Here is a 19181-nt window from a genome sequence, read left to right as displayed (position 1 = left end):
GCTCTTTGCAATCCTTCTTTAAAAGAGCTTCCCTGCCCTAATAAATAGACCAATTGGTATTTCGGATAATACTTGTTTGCTTTTTCCCAGCCTTTGGTTCTTTGTCTAGGAAATGGCACCCATTTGCTGGTGAGGGACTGGGTGGTCCCTGGACCCTTTTTTTTTTTTTTTTTAGCAAGAAGAATTTTTCTCTTCCAAAGAGATGTGATCCCAATTAAAGAGGCCAGTGAGAAGATGCCCACTGTCAGGAAACCTTCCTGGAAATCAGCTTCCAAGTGTAAAATGGGGATGGTGGTGGTGGTTTAGTCGTTAAGTCATGTCCAACTCTTGCGACCCCATGGACTGTAGCCTACCAGCCTCCTCTATTCATGGGATTTCCCAGGCAAGGATGCTGGATTGGGTTGCCATTTCCTTTTCCTGGGGATTTTTCCCAACCCAGGGATTGAACCCAAGTCTCCTACCTTGCAGGCGGATTCTTTACCACTGAGTCACCTGGAAAGCCCAATATCAGGCCTATTTCACTTTTGGGCTTTCCAGGTGACTCAGTGGTAAAGAATCCACCGGCAGTGTAGGAGACTCGGGTTCTCAGGCCAGTTTCACAGGCTTCCCTGGTGGCTCAGATGGTAAAGAATCTACCTGCAAGGCCGGAAACCTGGGTTCGATCCCTGGGTTGGGAAGATTCCCTGAGAAGGGAGTGGCTACCCACTCCAGTTATTCTTGCCTGGAGAATCTCATAGACAGAAGAACCTGGTGGGCTACAGTCCATGGGGTTGCAAAGAGTCGGACATGACTGAGCAACTTACACACACAGGCCTATTTCACAGAGTCATTTTTGAGGTCTTCACTTTTCTAAAACCTTAGCCACTCCTTAAGGCCAAGTCAGGTATCTCCTCTTCTAATGTAGTTTTTTCATGTGGATCACTTCTTGGAGCCTTATAGTTCCTAGAATTGATCATTAATAAATTTCTATTTCATTCTCTTTTGTTTCTTTTATGTAATTTAGTTTAACCATCTTAGGTAGACTGTGAGCTCCATAATGGCAAGTTCTGGAATCATTCCTCAACATCCCAAGTTTTCAAATACTATGTAGTCAACATAACAGCAAAAATAATGAAGATGATAGCAATAATTGCAATTTAATGACAGACTATGATTTCCCAGGCACCCTGCTGAACTCTTTAGAAACACTATCTCATTTAACAACTTGTGAGGTAGATATTACTAGGTTCAGTTTACAGATGAGGAAACCGAGCTTCAGGGATTAAGTAGCTTGCTGGAGTCCAGTTGTAAATCAGCAGCTGCAATTTTCACCCTAGCATGTGTGATTCCAAAGCCCTTTGCAATATTGACCAAGTGCCCCCCCCCCCCACCAAGCCTGCTACCTCTATCTTGTAGTCATACCATGAAAGGGACACAAAGAAGAGATACATGGAGGGCCAGACTTTATTTGCACAAACTACACATATTATTTCCTTTTTCCTTCCTGAAAACCCCTTCATAACTGATCTCATAGAATTTCTAACCCAAGAACACTTATTTCATAAAACAAACACACTTGAGAGTTGGTGGGAAAGATAGTCTTGTTTTGTTTTGGAGAGCCTTAATGCCAGTGCCAGACAATAGATTAAAAAGTGTTCCCTCCAGGGATCTGGGATAACCAATCATTCTTCCCTAAATGGCATCCCAGTCAGTTTCCTCCACCCCTCTGCCCACATCCTTCTCTCTACCCACCAACAGCATTCAAGTCTCAGCAGAGGGGCCCAGAGATGGGCACATGGGGCAGAGGCTGAGCCTCCTTCTGAGCCTTCAACCTCCTCTATCCCGGCCTCTCATGCCTATATCTTTAGGTTGATGACACTGAAAACAGTGAGTTTCAGCCCTCTGCCAGGCATCTAGAGGAAAGCAGGAAAGCACAAGTGTCTCTAAGATATCCTTTCCTTATTTCAGGACTCCCCTCCCCTTCACCCACTTTATCAGCGTACACACACACACATACACACACACACACACATATGCATTTAAAAAAGTAATCATCTCCCTATAAGTTTCAGCATCCAATTCTGAGCATCATTTATCTTCATCCAAAATGGCAACCACCCATTACAGATGGACTGAAGAGAGAAACCTGGCCAGTCCCTGGGGAGGCAGGGCTTTTCTCCAGTCCCCACTGCTTTTGGCAGTCTCTTTGGGAGCACTGGGAAGACACAGGCATCTCTGTGCTCTTCAACAAGGGCCCTGCCAAGAGAGCTGGAGATTCTCTTACTGCTTTCATACCCCTGCTAAATACTCCAGGGAAAGGGAAATCTGGGGGCCTCCATAGTTGTCATCACACCTCCTCTTGGCACTCTAAGTTGGCAGTCAGCAAGGGAAGCAAACAGGAGGGAAAAATAGTTTTCCAGTGTTTTCTCTCCTTTTTTATTTCTATCTTTACAACAGAATTATTCTTTTTCCCAGGGGGAATCTGAGAAGCACAATGCCCTCTTTGTTTTCATAAGACCCAGGGAGATTCCACTGGCCTCCATGGCTGGTGATCTGGTCAGGATTCAAGAGAGGACAATGACTTCTTAGGCATTCTGGTCAATAAGGTGTTTAGGGGAGAACTCGAGGGACCGCCAAGGGGGGAATGGAAGGGATGGTGTCTAGGTGGCTTGAACGGTAAAAGAGCTGGGGGCTGACAGGTGGTGGCAGGAATTCCAGTGGGGTTGTGTGCACAGTGACTCGCCAGGAGAGCTTTCCAGCCCCAGGGGCTGGTTGCACACCCTGGCAGAAGGAAAGGCTGCAATATCACCAAGGTGAGACATTTGCCAGAAGTGCATACCAAGGCACTTGTAAAGTTGAGACTGCTGGTCGAGTTCCAAGGACCTCTTTTTAAGTAAGACTGGGCAGAAGGAAGGGCAGCCAAGGGCAGACCATGGCAACCTTACCACCATTCCAAGGTATGGTCCAAGGAGACAACACACTCAAGAGCACATCTAATGCAAGTTCCTTGACTCATGCTCATTGTTGGGCTGGGAACTTTGGGCTCTTTCTTGCCAGAGGAAGGGTGTTCAGATCAAGGAAGCCAGAAGGACCTAGAGAATCCATCTGCTGTGTGGCTGTTGTGTAGAGAGTCATCCTATCCCTCTGGCTATCCCTCCCAGGCCAGGTTTGCGTGATCCCCTCCCTTCTTCCATCCCATTCACAGAGTAATCTGAAAGGCTTCACTGAGGATTCTGGGTAGAGGATGGGGAAGAGACAGCAGCCTAGACAGGTAGCTATGTCTCTGACCGCATCCACAAAGACCTGCTTACATCTTCTGGAAAGAATGAGCAATGCCATTGAGACCCAGAGTCCAAAAATAGCATAGCAGTGATGAGAATGAAAGAGAAGGGGTCAGAAAGGACATGTCTTCTCTCTCTGAGCTCCTCTGTTCCCATCTGGTTCTCCCACACTGGAGGGTCACACCGACAGGTCATCTGACCTGGCCTTGCTACTGGCCTTGCTGAGACGGCGCTTGTCACTCTGGTAGCCATGGGGGAGGCTGGGTCCTGGGGAGCCCTCATTGGGTACCTCGGGCTTCTGGGCATAACGGATGTGAATAAAGCCATCTGTCGGAATCTGCTCCTGACTTCGCACCTGCTCCGTGGCCAGGTTATCTGTGTTCTGCTGGGAGGCCATCTTGTTACTGAATGGACTGAAGAATTTCCCCCCAGGGCCATTCTCCAGGCACTGATTGAAGTCAGGGGGCGGCGTGCAGCTCTGGACTATGCCGGCCGACGGACCAGGAAGTTGGCAGTCACCCACGCCTGGCTGGGACTTGACAAATCGCTGCCTAATCTTTTTCCAGCCCAGGTGGTAAAGTTCAGCAAGGCTGAGGAAAAGGGACAGTCCGGCCACCGCCAGCATAAAGACAATGAAGACATTCTTTTCCGTGGGCCGGGACACATAGCAGTTGACGGGATGGGGACAGGGACTCCTGCGGCACACATGCAGGGTGTCCAGGAAGACCCCGTAGAGGAGGTACTGGCCCACAATGAAGGCCACCTCCATGGTGGTGCGGATCAGGATGCTGCAGACGTAGGTGTTGAGTAGACTGCCCTGGAGGGCAATCCTTCCATTCACTTCTTCCCAGCAGGACAGCTCTGTCTTCTCGGCCACCGGGTACTCGTAGGAGCCAGCGGCCCGAGCCTCTTTGGCCCTCTCAGCCTCCCGTAGCAGCTTCCGCTTCTCCTGCACGCGCACCATATGCACTGCGTGGCCCAGGTACACCAGAGAGGGCGTGGAGACGAAGATGACCTGCAGCACCCAGTAGCGAATGTGGGAGATGGGGAAGGCTTGGTCATAGCAGACGTTCTCGCAACCAGGCTGCATCGTATCACAGAGGAAATCAGCCTGCTCATCCCCCCAGGATGACTCGGCAGCCGTGCCCAGCACCAGCATGCGGAATATGAAGAGGACTGTGAGCCAGACCTTGCCGATCACCGTGGAATGCTTGTGTACTTCTTCCAGGAACTCTCCCAAGAAGCTCCAGTCACCCATCTTGGCTCAGCAGAAGACGGACACCAAGAATCCTGCCAATGGGGCAGAGAGAAAAACAGAGGGATGGTTCTGCGAATGTCTGGAAAGCGCGATCATGCCCTGTGATTCCACTGACCCAAACCAATGCGTTTCTTAAGAAAGGCAACTTAGAAATCAGATTCGCCTGGAAGGCTCTCCTTCTCCCCCATGCCCAGCAAAAATGAAACAGAAGACTCGAAGGACTCGTGATAGCAAGATTAGAGTATGATTCCCACGCTTTAATGGATCTAGAAATCAACTGAGATGTGTGTTAAAATGTGTGTGGATCCTGTGCTTTTACCTCCAGAGATTCTACTCTGGGAGGTCTGGGATGGCCCCCAAGAAATCTTGATTTGCAGCAAGCAGCCTCAGTTATTCTGGTGCAGATATTCAAGGACCTCACCTGTGAAACATTGGAGTAGTGTAGGACAGGAATCTGCAAGTGTGACTCTGGACTTTTGCCTCACTGAGTCTGTTTCCTTGTCTGTAAAATGGGAATAGCTACACCAGAGGATTTGAAGGTTAAATGAGATGAGGTATGTGATATGCTGAAAATCATAACTCACATGTTCCATATAGCTGAATGGCTGTTGGGTAAAAATATTTTTCTGACTTCAGCAGGCAGAACTAGGTGGTAGAGAAAAAAGAGGGTGGGAGTGGCAAATTTGCCTCCTCAGGAAGCATTTTCTAGCAATCGGAGCCTTGCAGCATGGGCCAGCTCTACTGGGAGGTGGCAAAGGTGGCTCAGATGGTAAAGAATCCGCTGGCAATGTGGGAGACCTGGATTTGATCCCTGGGTTGGGAAGGTCCCCTGGAGGAGAGCATGGTAACCCACTCCAGTACTCTTGCCTGGAGAATCCCCATGGACAGAGGAGCCTGGGAGGGGGGCTATAGTCCATGGGGTCGCAAAGAGTTGGACCTGACTGGGCAACTAAGCATAGCAGCACAAAGAAGACATTCAGAGGTTTCTCAAGTTCCCCCAGCTGGTGAGCAGCTGGTAGTGCTGATCTACTCCTCCCTGCAGTGCAACCATTCCAGCTGTGCCTCTCAGCTTGTCCTTCTGCATACAGAAGGTATCCACCCCAAGACCCGCCCACCTCACATCCAGAATAAATGCCCCAAACCTCTAAGTCTCACCTAGAACCTTCCCTCATCAGGTCCTTACATATTTCATCAGCCTCATTTCCTGCTGGTCCCCAGCATGCCAAGTCCTGGAAGATTCCTGAATGCCCTCCTTCCAACCACCTCCTACATGTTTCCTCACTCCTAGCTGAATCCTATATACCTTTCAAAACTGAACCCAGTCGTTGCTTCTTCAGCCCTCCCTGCTTCCTCAAGCTGAGTATCTTCAGCTCAGCAGTGACCCTGGGGACACTCAGTCCTCTCCTAACATCTTGTGATCCTCTTCCTGTCTATGTTCTTCCAGTAGGAGCTCCTTGAGAATAAGACTTGTCTTTTCCTCTGTACCATCATCACCTGACCCAGAGTGGGGGCTTAGTAAGTCTTAGTTGAATGAATGAAGGAGGGGGTGGCAGGCACTGATGTTTCCTACTCATGGCAAACCAATCCCCTATTCTTTGCCTGTGTTCCATTAGCAGGACAAGAAGATCAGCTATCACTTTCTCAGCCTTCACTGCAGTTAGTTCTGCTCTGTGAGGTGAGGTGGGGAGGGTCTAATGTGGAGGGAGTGCTCTAGAAAATGTTTTTCCATCCTCCAGTAAACAGAGAGAGCCTCCCTTGAAGTCCTCGTCACCCCCACAACTGCCTGTGGACAGGTTGTGTGAGTCAAGATGCCAGAAGCTACCCAGAGAATCTCAGAAATGCAACTGGTGCCCGGAGGCTTCTGAATCAACTCTTGACTCTTCTATGTCCAGAATTCTTACTTGATGAGCAATAAATGTTCTTATGGCTTAAGCCTTTAATCAACCAGTCCTAATGAAAAAAAAAAAAAAAGGAGGGAGTTGAGGATAAATATTCCCTTCTTGAAATCTTAAAACCTCAGACTCTGATGGCACTTTAGAGGTTGTCAAGTTCAAGCCTTAACCTTCACATCTTTGCTGCCGGCATGCCCCTGATTCCTATCCTATCCCAGTTCCAGTTCTTATGCATATGAGGAAGGAAGGACAGGACCATATTTCATGGTCCAGGCTTTGGCTTCTGAGCTGATATCTTGACAGAGACCAGCCTCCTGGCTCTGTCTTGTCCCAGCACTCCACTCCCCAACCCTGAGTACACAGAGTCCCTGGGAATGAAAGGGTCCGTGAGTAAGCAGAAAGGACCTTATCTCTGTTCACCTTCATATCAAAGACCCTTCCAAGTCTTGAGACCTTTCCTCTGGTTTGTGACCAGACATCTGCCCTTTTCCTCACATGATTAAGGGCCCCCTCCCAAAGTGGAAAATTGTGGAGCGTTTGTCCAAAAGGAAAATAGCTGATTAGATAAGAATTTGAATGGTCTGTGATCCCTCCTGGGCACGTGCACAGTGTTTAGCACCTTCAGGGTCATCAGCACACATGCAGAGACCAGGATGTGGCGAGTGTCAGAGAGAAGGGAGGGAGAGAAGGGGAAAGAGGAGGATTAAAAAGAGGGAAAAGACAAGGGAGTGACGGAAATGAGGGGAAAGAGACTCTGTAACAGTTCAAGGAAGTCAATTTGGGGGTTAGTTAAGTGGAGTTCAAATCCTTGTGAATATCTGCTGAGCTTGGAGAAGTTGCTGGATCTATGTCTCAATTTCCTCCCATGCAAAATGGATATACTGTTATTTAGCTCATCAAGTATTATGAGGGGATACATGAAAAGCACTTCACGCAGTGCTCGGAATATAAGAACCAAATAAAAGGCAGCCATTTCTAGCAAAGAAAGTGGTGGGGAAAGACAAAAATAAGAGAAAGTGGAAGGTAGAGAGATGTGCATTATCAAGCAGAAGAGAGAAACAGAGGAGAAGAAGGGGAGAAAGCCAGAGAGAAAGAGAAAGGGCAATGAAAAAGAAACAAAACGAAACAGATGTATATTCTTCCAGGGCAAGTTTTTCAAACTCTCCTCCATCCCTGAAGACTTTTCCCTTGATCTTCTGGCACTGTCATTCATTCCTTGCAAGTCCCCAAGGAAGTATAAAAATAGTTCAAGGCAAAGAATGTGATGCTTTGGTCTGGTCTGCCAGGAGGCTTGCCTGCTGACTCCCTCACTTGTGGTCCAAGGGGTCCCACCTGGAAGAAGTAAAGCACAGGTACCAGAAATGAACACGGTCTTGATAGACTATCAGAAAGACAATCTTTGTTGTTGTTGTTTAGTCACTAAGTCGTGTCCAGCTCTTTTGCAACCCCTTGGACTGTAGCCTGTCAGGCTCCTCTGTCCACGGGATTTCCCAGGCAAGAATAACGAAATGGGTTGCCATTTCCTTCTCCAGGGGATCTTCCTGACCCAGGGATCAAAACCACGTCTCCAGCACTGGCAGGTGGGTTCTTTACCCCTGAGCCTCTGGGGAAGCCTCACTGGGAGAGAACAAGAGAAACTAACTAACTGAGGAGGTGTGGGCTGAGGCAGACCTGGGAGCCCTGGTGGCAGTATATAGGGTGAAAAACCTCTCATCTGTAACTTCTTGGATGATTCAGACAAGGTCATAGAAACTTCAAATTGCTGCTATGTACAAGCTGCTCAGTTTATAATAGGAAAGTTCCCTGGCTAAAGTCAATTTCCCAACTCCTCTGGGTTTCTTTGGGCCCCCTACAACCTCAACCAAAGAAACTTGTAGATTAGATACTCATTGAGTTTTCTAGGTGAAAGCACACAAAATACTTTGTAGATTATTATCTGTCTCTTGGCAGGAAGTGTGTTAGGAGGGCTAAACTCTATCAAATACAAATGGTAGTATATGTCACTGCTTTGTCTGTGATCTTCACTAGCTTCCCACTGTTTATAAAGTTCAAACTATTTAACTTGCACTTGAGACCCTCCACAGTGTGTGTGCTCAGTCGTGTCCAACTCTTTGCGACCCCACGGACTGTAACCCACCAGGTTCCTCTGTCCATGGGATTTCCCAGGCAAGAATATTGGAGGTGGTTGCCATTTCCTACTCCAGGGTATCTTCCCAACCCAGGGGTTGAAACTGAGTCTCTTGTGTCTCTTGCATTGGCAGGTGGATTTTTTACTTACTTCGTCACCTTGGAAGCCCTCCCCATCCTATCTATTTCTGCTGTTCCCCTCACATACTCAATACTTAAGCTACACAACTCCCCACACACATATTCATGACCCACAATTTCTCATCTCTTTGGCTTTTCTCCTATATAACTGGTATTATCTTATTTTTAATTTTTATTGGAGTATAGTTACTCTGCAGTGTTGTGTTAGACTCTGCTATCACACAGAGTAAAGTAAGTCAGAAAGAGAAAAACAAATACCATATATTAATGCATATGTGTGGAATCTAGGAAAATGGTACAAATCAATTATTTGCAAAGCATAAATAGAGACACAGATGTAGAGAACAAACATAAAGACATCAAGAGGGGGGAAAGTGTGGGTGGGGTGAATTGGGAGATTGGGACTGACACATATACACTATTGGTACTATGAATAAAATAGATAACTAATGGCAATCTACTGTATGGCATAGGGAACTCTACTTAATGCTCTGTGGTGACCTAAATGGGAAAATCACCTCTTTATCTTGGCTTCTCATGTTCTCTTAGCCTATGATGTCCTTCCCTTTCAGTCATTCATTTAATAAATTTATTGAATGTTTACCAGTTATCAGGCATCATTCAGTGAGGACAACGCTGAAGATACAGCAATTAAAAAGACAAGCACGGAGTCCCTGCCTTTACTGAGATGAACTGCCTTTATTTTCCTTCATTAAGGAGAGAGAACAAACACATAATTGCAATAAAGTACAATGTGTGTTAACATTAGGGAAATACAAGGGCCTGGGGCTCAGTGGTAAGGAATCCTCCTGCCAAAGCAGGAGACTTGGGTTCGATCCCTGGATCAGGAAGATCCCTTGGAGAAGGAAATGGCAACCCACTGTAGTATTCTTGCCTGGGAAATCATGTGGACAGAGGAGCCTGGTGGGCTACATTCCATGGAGTCACAAAGAGTCAGACATGACTTAGAGACTAAACAACAACAGTGATGGAAGCGTAAGACAGGAAGTTGACTCTGGTTCAGGTGGGGCCTGGGCCTTTCATAGAGCCCTGGATAGTTGAATTCTACAGCCCTTTGCAACTGATATGTGTTCTAAAGCCCCCAAGGCAAAAAGAGATGGTCCCTAGAACCTGGACAAGAACATCCCAACCCTGAACATTCTTTATTCCAAGAATTTCCATGTCCTCTTTCAATGTGTCACATCATGGGACAAAGCAAAACTTTTGGAGAAGTCATGAGGGAACTTGTTTGGTAACAGTAATATGGCGCTTGGATAAGAGGGAAAGGGCCAAAGGAAGGTTTCTGTGCAAAAGGAGCATCATTTTATTCCTTCACTTCATATATTATATGATTAGGAATAAAATTCAGTGTCTAGTTCCCAACCCAGTGCTCCTCCTTATGTTGGCACTGAGGCCACCCTACACAGCCAATATTTTTAAAGAAAACCAATTTAGAGCAGCCCCAATTAACCTAAACTCATAGCCAGCACCTCTTTCTCTGCCCCACAGTTCTAAGTGGAAATGGAGACATCATCTCAAATTGACCTCAGCCCTCTTTGATATCTCCTGAACTCTGAAGATGCTAAATTACCATCCAGCAGTCAGGATCTACTCCCACACTGGGTTATATGCTGCCTTATACTTGTTCTCCAAAAACTTCTCGTCTATCAGCTAATCTGCACTATGTGTCTACTATTGTTCTCGGTACTGAAATAATACCTCAGAGGTACCAGGCCTGGCAAAGACTAGGCAGTCAGTATCTGTTGAATTAATAAACAGATCAGGGGGTTTCCCTGGTGGTCTGGTGGTTACAACTCCCAACATAAGGGGCACAGGTTTGCTCCCTGGTTAGAGAAGTAAGATGCCACATGCTGCACAGCCCAGCTAGCCAAACAAGCAAAAACCCAGATGAGACGTGATTCCTGCCCCCAAGGATTTAACAGCTTTCCCTGTAAGATGGGTAGTAGACTTCTCAAAGTAAATACTTAGTATTTTTATTGCATTCAGATTTCTTATTCAGTGCATAATAAATACTTTCTTAATGATTGGGGGAAGAATGTTTGGTCTAGGAATAAAGTTGCATTACCTCTGACATAGCCCCCAAATGGAGTGGGGGACGTGAGACCCTTCCCTTGGTAGTCATCCTGCTCGCTGCAGTCCTTTAGTCGTGACTGCAGCATGAACTCGGCAAGCTGCAGGTGGCAAGTGCCACCCAGCACATAGCAGAAACTGCACCTTCGTCTCTCCTGCTCAGGAAGGTGTGTTGTGAGTGAGTAAGAAGCTACCATGAGGAGGTCTTGAAAATTCTCTTTCTTTTGTTGATTCTAGTTCTGTCCTCTGGAACCAAACATATCAGTTTCCTTACAATATGCTATTTTTTAATTAATTAATTTCTTTTTTGTTGTTTTGGCTCTTTGTTGCTGCATACGGGCTTTCTCTAGTTGTGGAGAATGGAGGCTATTGTCTAGCTGGGGTGCATGGGCTTCTTATTGCGGTGGCTTCTCTTGTTGTGGAGCACAGGCTCTAGACCGTGGGCTCAATGGTTGTGGCGCATGGGCTCAGTTGCTCTGCAGCATGTGGAATCCTTCCAGACCATGTATCAAACTCAAATTCCCTGCATTGGTAGGCGGATTCTTATTGACAGTACCACCAGGGAAGTCTATAGCATACTATTTGACAACAAATTCGTGTCCCCACCTCAGGAGCTGGGGCTTGGATTTAATTGTAAAACCACTGAGTTTCGCACACATAATGAGAATTATTTGCTCTGCTGACTGTATCGTCTCTCCAACTCAACCCTGAGTTGAGTTGTCCTTGAAGACAAGCCCCATAACGATTCATCATTGGATCCTCCCCCTGAAATCTCTCTATCCTCTCTTTTCCCTTAGAGCTTAATATTGTGCCCTGAAATTGGTAGGCGGATTTGTGTACTTTTTAGAAACAACGGTGGATGAATGACAGCATTCAGTTTAGTCAAAACACCTAATGTCAGTAGAGGTGGCTCCCTGGAAAGCCAAACTAGGGTCACCTGCATGGTGACTATGGTGACCAGGATACCAGGGAGAGAAAAGTCATGAGCCTTCCTTCTGCCCATGAGGGAGCCCTCCACTTGACTGAACAGGACTGAGCATGTCTAGAGCAAGAGACTTGGTCACCACAGACTATTCCTTCTCCACCTCCTCCCCACAGATCACTGGGAAACTCATCCAAGTTTGACAAAATTAGATTTTAAGATCACTCTGCAGAGTCTGCGTCTAATTCTGGACAACGACATATGTTCTGGATAGTATCTACCAGACCTCTGGTTCTCAATAAAGATTGTTATTCATAGTAATAATAACAATCCCCTGGGCCCATGTTATAATTTCGCTCACCATGCAGTGGAATGCGGCAAGGGCAGGGTTGACTTGCTTCCCAATGAAGAGAATTCTGTCGTAAAAAGACCCAAAGGGTGTCACTTACAGGATGCCTTAGATGTAGTCTCATGTCAGTGCAGCTCAGTTCAGAAAGTGTCCATGAGCCCCAGTGCTACGCCAGACATCAAAAGTGGCTTTATAAAGTGAAACATCAACTGTAACCATCATCTCAGAGCTCTTGTGAAGCTTACTCATGATTGTACATTTTTCTAATTTTCCTTCACCCCCAATAGTTTCTCTCTAAAATAGACTTGTAGGGAGAATTATGGGAGAGAGTGGTCTTGATCCTCAGCCATCTCATTAATCTTTATTATCCTTGCAGATTCTCAGCTTCGTTTGCTAGTTTACCCAGAGTTACACAAAAAGGTGAGAATAAAAAGAGAATCTAACACTTTTTGAGGCCCTTCTATGTGCCAGACACTCTGCAAATTTCTTGATATGTATTTTCTCATTTGATTCTCACAGCAACCAGAGGAAGTAGGGACTGGCCCTGTTCCCTTCTTACAGACCTCAGTGGGGGTAGACTTGAGCAAGATCACTTGAGGGTGACTTCCTGGTAAGCGATGAAATTGGCATCAAAGCCAGCTCTTGTCTTTTCTGACAGCAGAGCTCCTGCCTTAAGAACCGTGCTAGATTCTAAATCGCCTGAAGTTCCTTTCTTTGAAAATCCTTACTGGTCGAAGAGTGGCCTCTTTTAAGATAACTGCCACAGGAATGTTTGTGAAATAACTATGAGACTAGGGAGTCGATTTTGTACATGGTTGAGGGTAATTCTTACATTTAGGACTTTCATTCTTTTCCTGATTTAGGTTTGTGGTAGCTACTTCAGCCTCAGGGAAAGCAACCAGTTAGATGTATGATATACCTATGGCTATTGAGTTGGGCAGTGTGGGCAACTCTCTCAGAATGAGAAGTCCAGGGGGCCTGCGCCCCTGAATCTTAATCTCTAAAGAGGGGAGGAGGAGTTAGAGATGAGAGAGACGGAGAAGGAGACAGATGGAGGAGATTAAGTATCACTTTAGTTTTCCTTTTACTCCGGCCAAGGGCAGATAATTAACTCCTCTTTAAGTTTAATTATTTGATTCTGGCAAGGACAGAGTGGGCCATTCAGAGATCCTGCTGGCCAACAGTTGTTTCAAAGCCAAGGAGGTAGAAGGGAGCAGGCAAAGAAGAGAAAGAGCATTATGCTAGGATAAGTAATCTTCTTAAAATGTTAGAAGACATATTTACAAGGAATGGATGGGAGGGAATGGCAAATGGAGATATTCAATTACAATGAAATATTGGGAGGTCTTTTTGCCCAGAAGGGGTTGATTGATACTTATGTGGTTATTAATGAAAAATACATTTATGAAATGCTTTATTATTTCCAACATCTTACCATCGATTCATAGTACAGTAGAGCTAAAAGGAATCTAGGAATCTAGGGATCAGTCAAAATCAATCCCTTATTTCTCAACCCAAGATGAAGACCAGGGGTCCAGGGAAGTTAAGTGGTAGTAATAACAGAAACCACTATCTGAGTATTTTCCACGTGTGAAGCATTTTACAAGTCCACTTTCTAACTCTTACATTAGCCCTGCTAGGAAAGCAGTATTATCCCATTTTACAGCTGAGAAAACTGAGACTCAGAGTTTAAAGAACTTGTACAGAGTCACACAAGTAGCAAATGCTGTGTAGGAAACTTGAACCCGGTCTACCTGACTTCAAAACCTGCCTTTCTTTCTGTGTCTCTAAAAGGGAAAGAAAAGCAAAGAGGCCTTAGGACTGATAGGACTGACAGCTGGTGACAAACCCGTGACCAGAGCTCCAGTGTCTTAACTCCACAAGCAGGGCTTTTTCCCACTTTCCCATAAGAGGCCCAGGGTTTTTCCTTTTAGCCTCTGGTTCATTGGCTGGCCATCCCTTGCATATGCTGTTCCTAGAATTGATATCACATGGAGCCCTCAGCCCACAATGGTCAGGATTCCCAGACTCCTCAGCATCTGCCACCGTTTGGCCAGAAATCACATATAGAAAGTTATTTCCTTTTTTAGCCAGTAAATGCTCTTGGCTGCAACACTGTCTACCGCCGGGTTCTCAGCTGGCCAAACAGCAGGCGCTGGAGTTGTCAGATTGCAACAAGAGCAATGAGAACAGAAATAGGTGGTAGGACTCATTGTTCCTAGGAAGAGTGGGATTCGAGACTGCCTCCATCACCGTCTAGTAGTGTGACCTCAGGCAAGTCACATAACCTCTCAGTTTCCTCCTCATTTATAAAGAGGGAATGTTTCCTCATGGGGATTAAACAGTGTGTGAATAAGTGGAAACATCTAGAACCGTAATAGGCACATAGTAGCCACTCAGTGATGTAGTTCCTTGTTTTCTGCCATTTCCAGTAAGATCTCCTCTCAAATATGACCCAGTGAGCCAACTTGACTCAGCATTTGACATGAGCAGGCCGGCTAGAGGGACTCAGCAAGGACCACCACCCATGCACTACCAGCTGGGGGAGGGTGACTGTCAGAGGTGAGGAAAACATGGGCAGTGGGAAGGATATTAATTTAACTCTACATCAGTTATGTCATTTGGTTTAAAGAAGAGTGGTGGGAGGAGAGGAAGAGATGTGTAGAGATCCACTCCAATCACACGCCATTTATACTCATCATTGGTCCAGCCTGCCTCCCAACTTTCCTTTAACTCAAGATTTTGGGTCTGGAGATGGACTCCATGAGTCCATATTATAAAATGTGTGCTTCATGTAATTCATTCTTTCTGAGGAGCTGCAGCACTTAGGAATCTAATCACCAATCTGAAGGCACATCCACAAGGGTAGCTTTGAAGGTGACTCAGTTTTCCATGAAAGAGAAATAGGAGGTTGTGTACTCTGCAATCTGAGGGGAAGAGGCATCCTGACCCTTAGCTATACCTGCACTTTCCTAAAGTTCTGAATCATGGAGATGCAAGGTTGGATTCAGTTTCTAGACGTCCTCTATGGACAAGAGCCTCAGAAGAGAGGCTCTTTCTGGTTCCAGCTATTTTGTTGTGACTCCAGACAAAACCTTCCCTCTCCTTGAGCCTAAGTTCACTCATAGGTAAAACAAAGTGGTTGAGCTGGACGATTGCTTAGGCCCTTCCAGGTCTGTTAGAACATCAGGGGAATTTGTGACTTGCCCAGTTGTGATCATCTGGCAAATTAGTGGCAAAGTCAAGAGGCAAATCCAGATTTTCTAATTCCCAACTTACAGGTCAGCAAAAGTAGACCCAGAAAAAAAAAAAATCTATGGTCATAAAAACCAAGCAGTACCTTCAGAATTTCAAGTCATGGTGAGCCTTCACTGTGGAAAGACCTTTGCTTCAAACGAGACTCAATTCAAGAGATTTGGACTGAGCACCAGGTGACCTGTATTCTCCTCTTGTTCTATTCTTCTTGTTCTATCATTCATTGAGCAGTTACTGCATGATAGCCACTTAAAATACATCGTTTTATTTAATCTGCGTAAAACTTTACAAGGAAAGTATGTATTCACTTCTTTGACAGATAAAGAAACTGAGAATCAAAGACATTAAATCATTTCCCCAAAGTTTACACAGTTGAAATTCTAACCGAAATGTGATTCCTTTTGCCCTGCCCCTGAATTAGAGAAACTCTAAGATCTTTCCGTGTTATTTCAGTACCTCTGATTCTGAGGCCTCCTGACTCCCTTTCCTTATGAAGGTGAGTAGATTACTAAAGGCTGAATTTTTCTTGCCCATTGTTTGCTAGTATATCAGAAACAATTGATTCCCTTGCCAGCAACTTCTGGCTGTTGAAAGGGAAGTCAGCTTATTTCCTATGAGACCTGAAGCTTTCCTGAAAAAGTGGGCATCTCTCCCCTTCAGTCAGTTCAGTCCTGGAGCCCAGATTGGAGTCAGTTCACACAGAGAGTTGCTGGACTCCAAGGTGGGTGAGATCTTTCCTGGGACAGATGACAGAGCCTGGACCTTAGGTCTCCCTAACCCTGAGGACTGGGAGTCTTCTAGTTCCTGTCTGATTGATCCACACCGACAGGCTCCCTGCTCTGTTTTGATCAGCTGGTCCCAGAGGGGGGATCAGCCAGGACTCATGAGGCCAGGCTGCCCTGTGATAGCCCTGCTGGCTGTAAGAGCCCAGAAGCCTCCACTGCGTGTGCCCCCCACCAGCCGGCGGAGATGAAGAGGAGCAGGTGGGCAGTGGTGCCACTGCCAGGAAACAGGATTGTAGAGACACTTACATTCAAGAAGCAGGGAGGTTTGGGGGGAAATGGAAACTCAGAAAACACAGCCAAGGATGGAAGGCAGAAGAGCCCATGGTGTGAGTGAGCTGAGTATGGTGTTCTCCCAGCTTCACTGGCCCTGGCTCTCTCTGTCGTTTCCAACAAACCATTTCCCTTTTCTGAGTCTTGTTTTCCTTACTTGCCAAAGGAAATCTAAGAGACCACTTGCAACTCTAATGGCCTAGGACTTCAGGGCAGTATCTGGAGTGGGGGACAGGAGTGAGGCAGCTAACAGACAAGAACAATAACCGGTTTCAACAACCCAGCAAGAACATCTCTGGAATTCCAGGCAGTGGCCAAGCAGGGAACACGGTTGTGTTACTGCCATGGCTCTGTGAACTTCATGTGTCTGGGGAGGGGATGCCCGAGGGTGCCAGTTTGGAAGCCAGGAAACTCATGTCCTGGTATGGCTTACTGTATGTGCAGTGGTCGCTGGGGCTGCTCCTTGGCCGCCAGCAAGGGAGGAAAAGGCTTGGAGAGACAGCAAGGAGAGCAGGCTCTGAACAGCAGTGGTGCCCTAGGGACCCTGGCTGGAGGATGGCAGGTTCAGAGCTGTCCCTGGTGAGTGGCAAGTCAGGGGCTGGGCTGGGCTATGACTCCCAGGTCAATGGGTGGAAGAGATGGAGGCCACTTGGCCTGATGATGTAAAAGTCAGGCTGGGATGCTTCTAAATACCAGCTTAGGTCCCCAGCCATGAGCCCACCACCCCAGGCAGATGGAGGTGACCTTGGTCTCTTCTCTGTCCAATGTCGCTGGATCTCTCTCAGGTCTCCTGACTCCCTGCCTGGTGTCCTTTCTTGTCTCAGGCCATTCAGACCCTGTGTGCCAGAGCTGTGTTCAGAAAACAGCTCGGTGAGATGCTGAGGAGTCAGAACCAGGAAGTCCTCCATTATGACAGGATACTGAGAGAAGGAATGAAGGAAAAACTGAGCCAAGGTGCAGTAAGGACGTCAAATCCTTTATCGGGCTTCCCTTCTGTGGTGTTTCTGAGGTGCATTTGAGCTTAGGAATCTCAGCCTTAGACAATGTTACTGCTGATGGTAATGAGAGGAGTCCTGTTACTTCAAACCTTCCATCTTATAGCTGAGAAAACTGAGGCCCAGAAGGGGGATTGTCTGGTCCAAGATCACAAGCCCCTCAGTGCAATAGAACCCAGGTCTCTTGGCACCCCGAGCCCCGGTTCCTTCACCACATGCTTGAAAGGGAGATGAAGGGGCCAACAGAAACCTTCCTGCCCTGTGCCCAGAAGGAGAGGAGACCTCCCATGGGTGCCTCTCCTGGGCTTTCTTTCTGGGTCTCACCAGCCTCTTTCCTCCAACACGAGGGGCCAGATTGCTCACAGTGTACAGCAGGGGCATGATACTCCACAAGAAATCAGCCAGGGAATATTTTTAAACCATCCAACATGCCTTAGGGGGAAAAAAAATCAAAACACTCTCCTAGATGCTGTGGAAACATTTCAAAAGATTCCAAGCCTCCAGGAAGCGTCGTAAAACAGTGATGGTTTGAGTTTTTAAAGGGCCAATTCCAGTCTTCACCAAAGTTCCTGGAAATGGCCTGGTGTCCTGCTTAGAAGATGCCCCTGGAGCATGGCGACTCTGTGAGAGGTGGACAGATGGCCGGGGCCTTCCGCTTGCGTTTCTGCAGCTCCTTCTAAATCGAGTAAGTGATTTATCTACTGCTTCCTAAGCCATCCTCTTTAATACACCCAAAGCTGACCATCATAGGGGCTGATGGGGAGAGAGGTAAGAGAGAAGCCCACAGGTGCAGAGAAAGAGCTTTGTTGTGATCAGCCTGTAATTCAAGACTTTCTCTCTGGCTCTTTCCCATCAACTGGTAGTTTTAGCTCTTAAAATCCAAGTTTACTCTTACCTTCTTCTCTTCCTCCTGTCTGGAATTCCCGTAGGCTTCTTGGTTCTCTGGCCGCCTGTCCTCCGCTGCCCACTCTTCCTCGCTCTCCAGCCTGTCAGTCGCTCCTCTCCCACTCTCTTTTTAATCGCTATCTGTCACCCTCCCTCCGCCCACTTCTTCCTACTCTTTCTCTCTCCTCCCACTTCCCCCTCAGGATCTCTCCCTCCCCTCTCCCTTTTGTGCTCCTAGGATCTTTGCTTATTTAAAATGTTTTCTCCCCTTGACCTGCTTGCAGCCTTTCCACACCACTTTCTCCCCAGAAGGAGACTGAGCCCTCCCCCTCCCCCATGGCCCTCGCCCTGTCATTGTTGCCACAGTCCTCCAGCTAGCCCTCTCTCCTTCAGGCTGGTGGTGTGGCCAGCTAGTCTTTGCCTGCCCACCCCCTGCCGAGCTGCTTTCCTGGGGCATCAATGGGAAAACCGGCTCTTCCCCATCCTTTTCCTGTTGTCAGAAAAATGGACTGTGCATTCACAGAGCAGGTTTTTCGGGGATGTCTACTATGCCCACATCAGTGAGCTGAGCACAGAAAACATATTCTCACAAATCACAAACACCAGCACCCAGAATAGACACCAGGGGTCACCTGAAAGCTCCAAAGGGCAGGGAGAGGGCATCTCCACTGCCCAGGACTACTCTTTCCTCCTCTAATGGGAAGAGAATACTTTTATGTTTCAGGCACTGGGATAGGGGTAAGATAGATATGGATATAGACATAATATCACAAGCTAGAATCAAGATTGCCGGAAAAAATATCAACAACCTCAGATAGGCAGATGATACCTCTCTAAAGGCAGAAAGTGAAGAAGAACTAACGAGCCTCTTGATGAGGATGAAAGAGGAGAGTGAAAAAAAAACTGGCTTAAAACTCAACATTCAAAAAACTAAGATCATGGCATACAGTC

General features: G+C 46.8%; 1 protein-coding gene and 1 long non-coding RNA gene across 3 annotated transcripts in view; one reads left to right on the top strand and one right to left on the bottom strand.

Annotated features, from left to right (window-relative positions):
* Positions 1 to 1425: 1425 nt before the first annotated feature.
* On the bottom strand, positions 1426 to 18336 carry GJA5 (gap junction protein alpha 5). 2 transcript variants are annotated; one of them, XM_081495174.1, is made up of 3 exons: positions 18241 to 18336; positions 4940 to 7742; positions 1426 to 4550 (listed from the first exon to the last, which is right to left on the bottom strand). In XM_081495174.1, exon 3 carries the CDS (start codon positions 4516 to 4518, stop codon positions 3439 to 3441), a length of 1080 nt encoding a protein of 359 aa, XP_081351300.1. In that variant the 5' UTR covers positions 4519 to 4550; positions 4940 to 7742; positions 18241 to 18336; the 3' UTR covers positions 1426 to 3438. The 2 variants fall into 2 exon arrangements, with proteins under 2 accessions (XP_081351300.1, XP_081351299.1); XM_081495173.1 differs by lacking the exon at positions 4940 to 7742.
* LOC145507770 (uncharacterized) overlaps positions 4212 to 19181 on the top strand; it is a 32320-nt gene continuing 17350 nt past the window's right edge. The window contains exons 1-4 of the long non-coding RNA XR_014055111.1: positions 4212 to 5072; positions 14473 to 14602; positions 15322 to 15471; positions 17175 to 18030. This is a non-coding gene — a long non-coding RNA (uncharacterized LOC145507770). The remainder of the gene's footprint in view (positions 5073 to 14472; positions 14603 to 15321; positions 15472 to 17174; positions 18031 to 19181) is intronic.

The sequence above is a fragment of the Giraffa tippelskirchi genome, chromosome 5 (assembly GCF_054371585.1).
Source record: "Giraffa tippelskirchi isolate mGirTip1 chromosome 5, T2T-mGirTip1v1.2.pri, whole genome shotgun sequence".
NCBI lineage: Eukaryota > Metazoa > Chordata > Mammalia > Artiodactyla > Giraffidae > Giraffa > Giraffa tippelskirchi.
This window is presented reverse-complemented; position numbering and strand designations above follow the sequence as displayed.

Excerpts from the sequence above, each read along its gene's own strand:
- GJA5 (XM_081495174.1), bottom strand. The coding sequence starts at position 4,518 with ATGGGTGACTGGAGCTTCTTGGGAGAGTTCCTGGAAGAAGTACACAAG.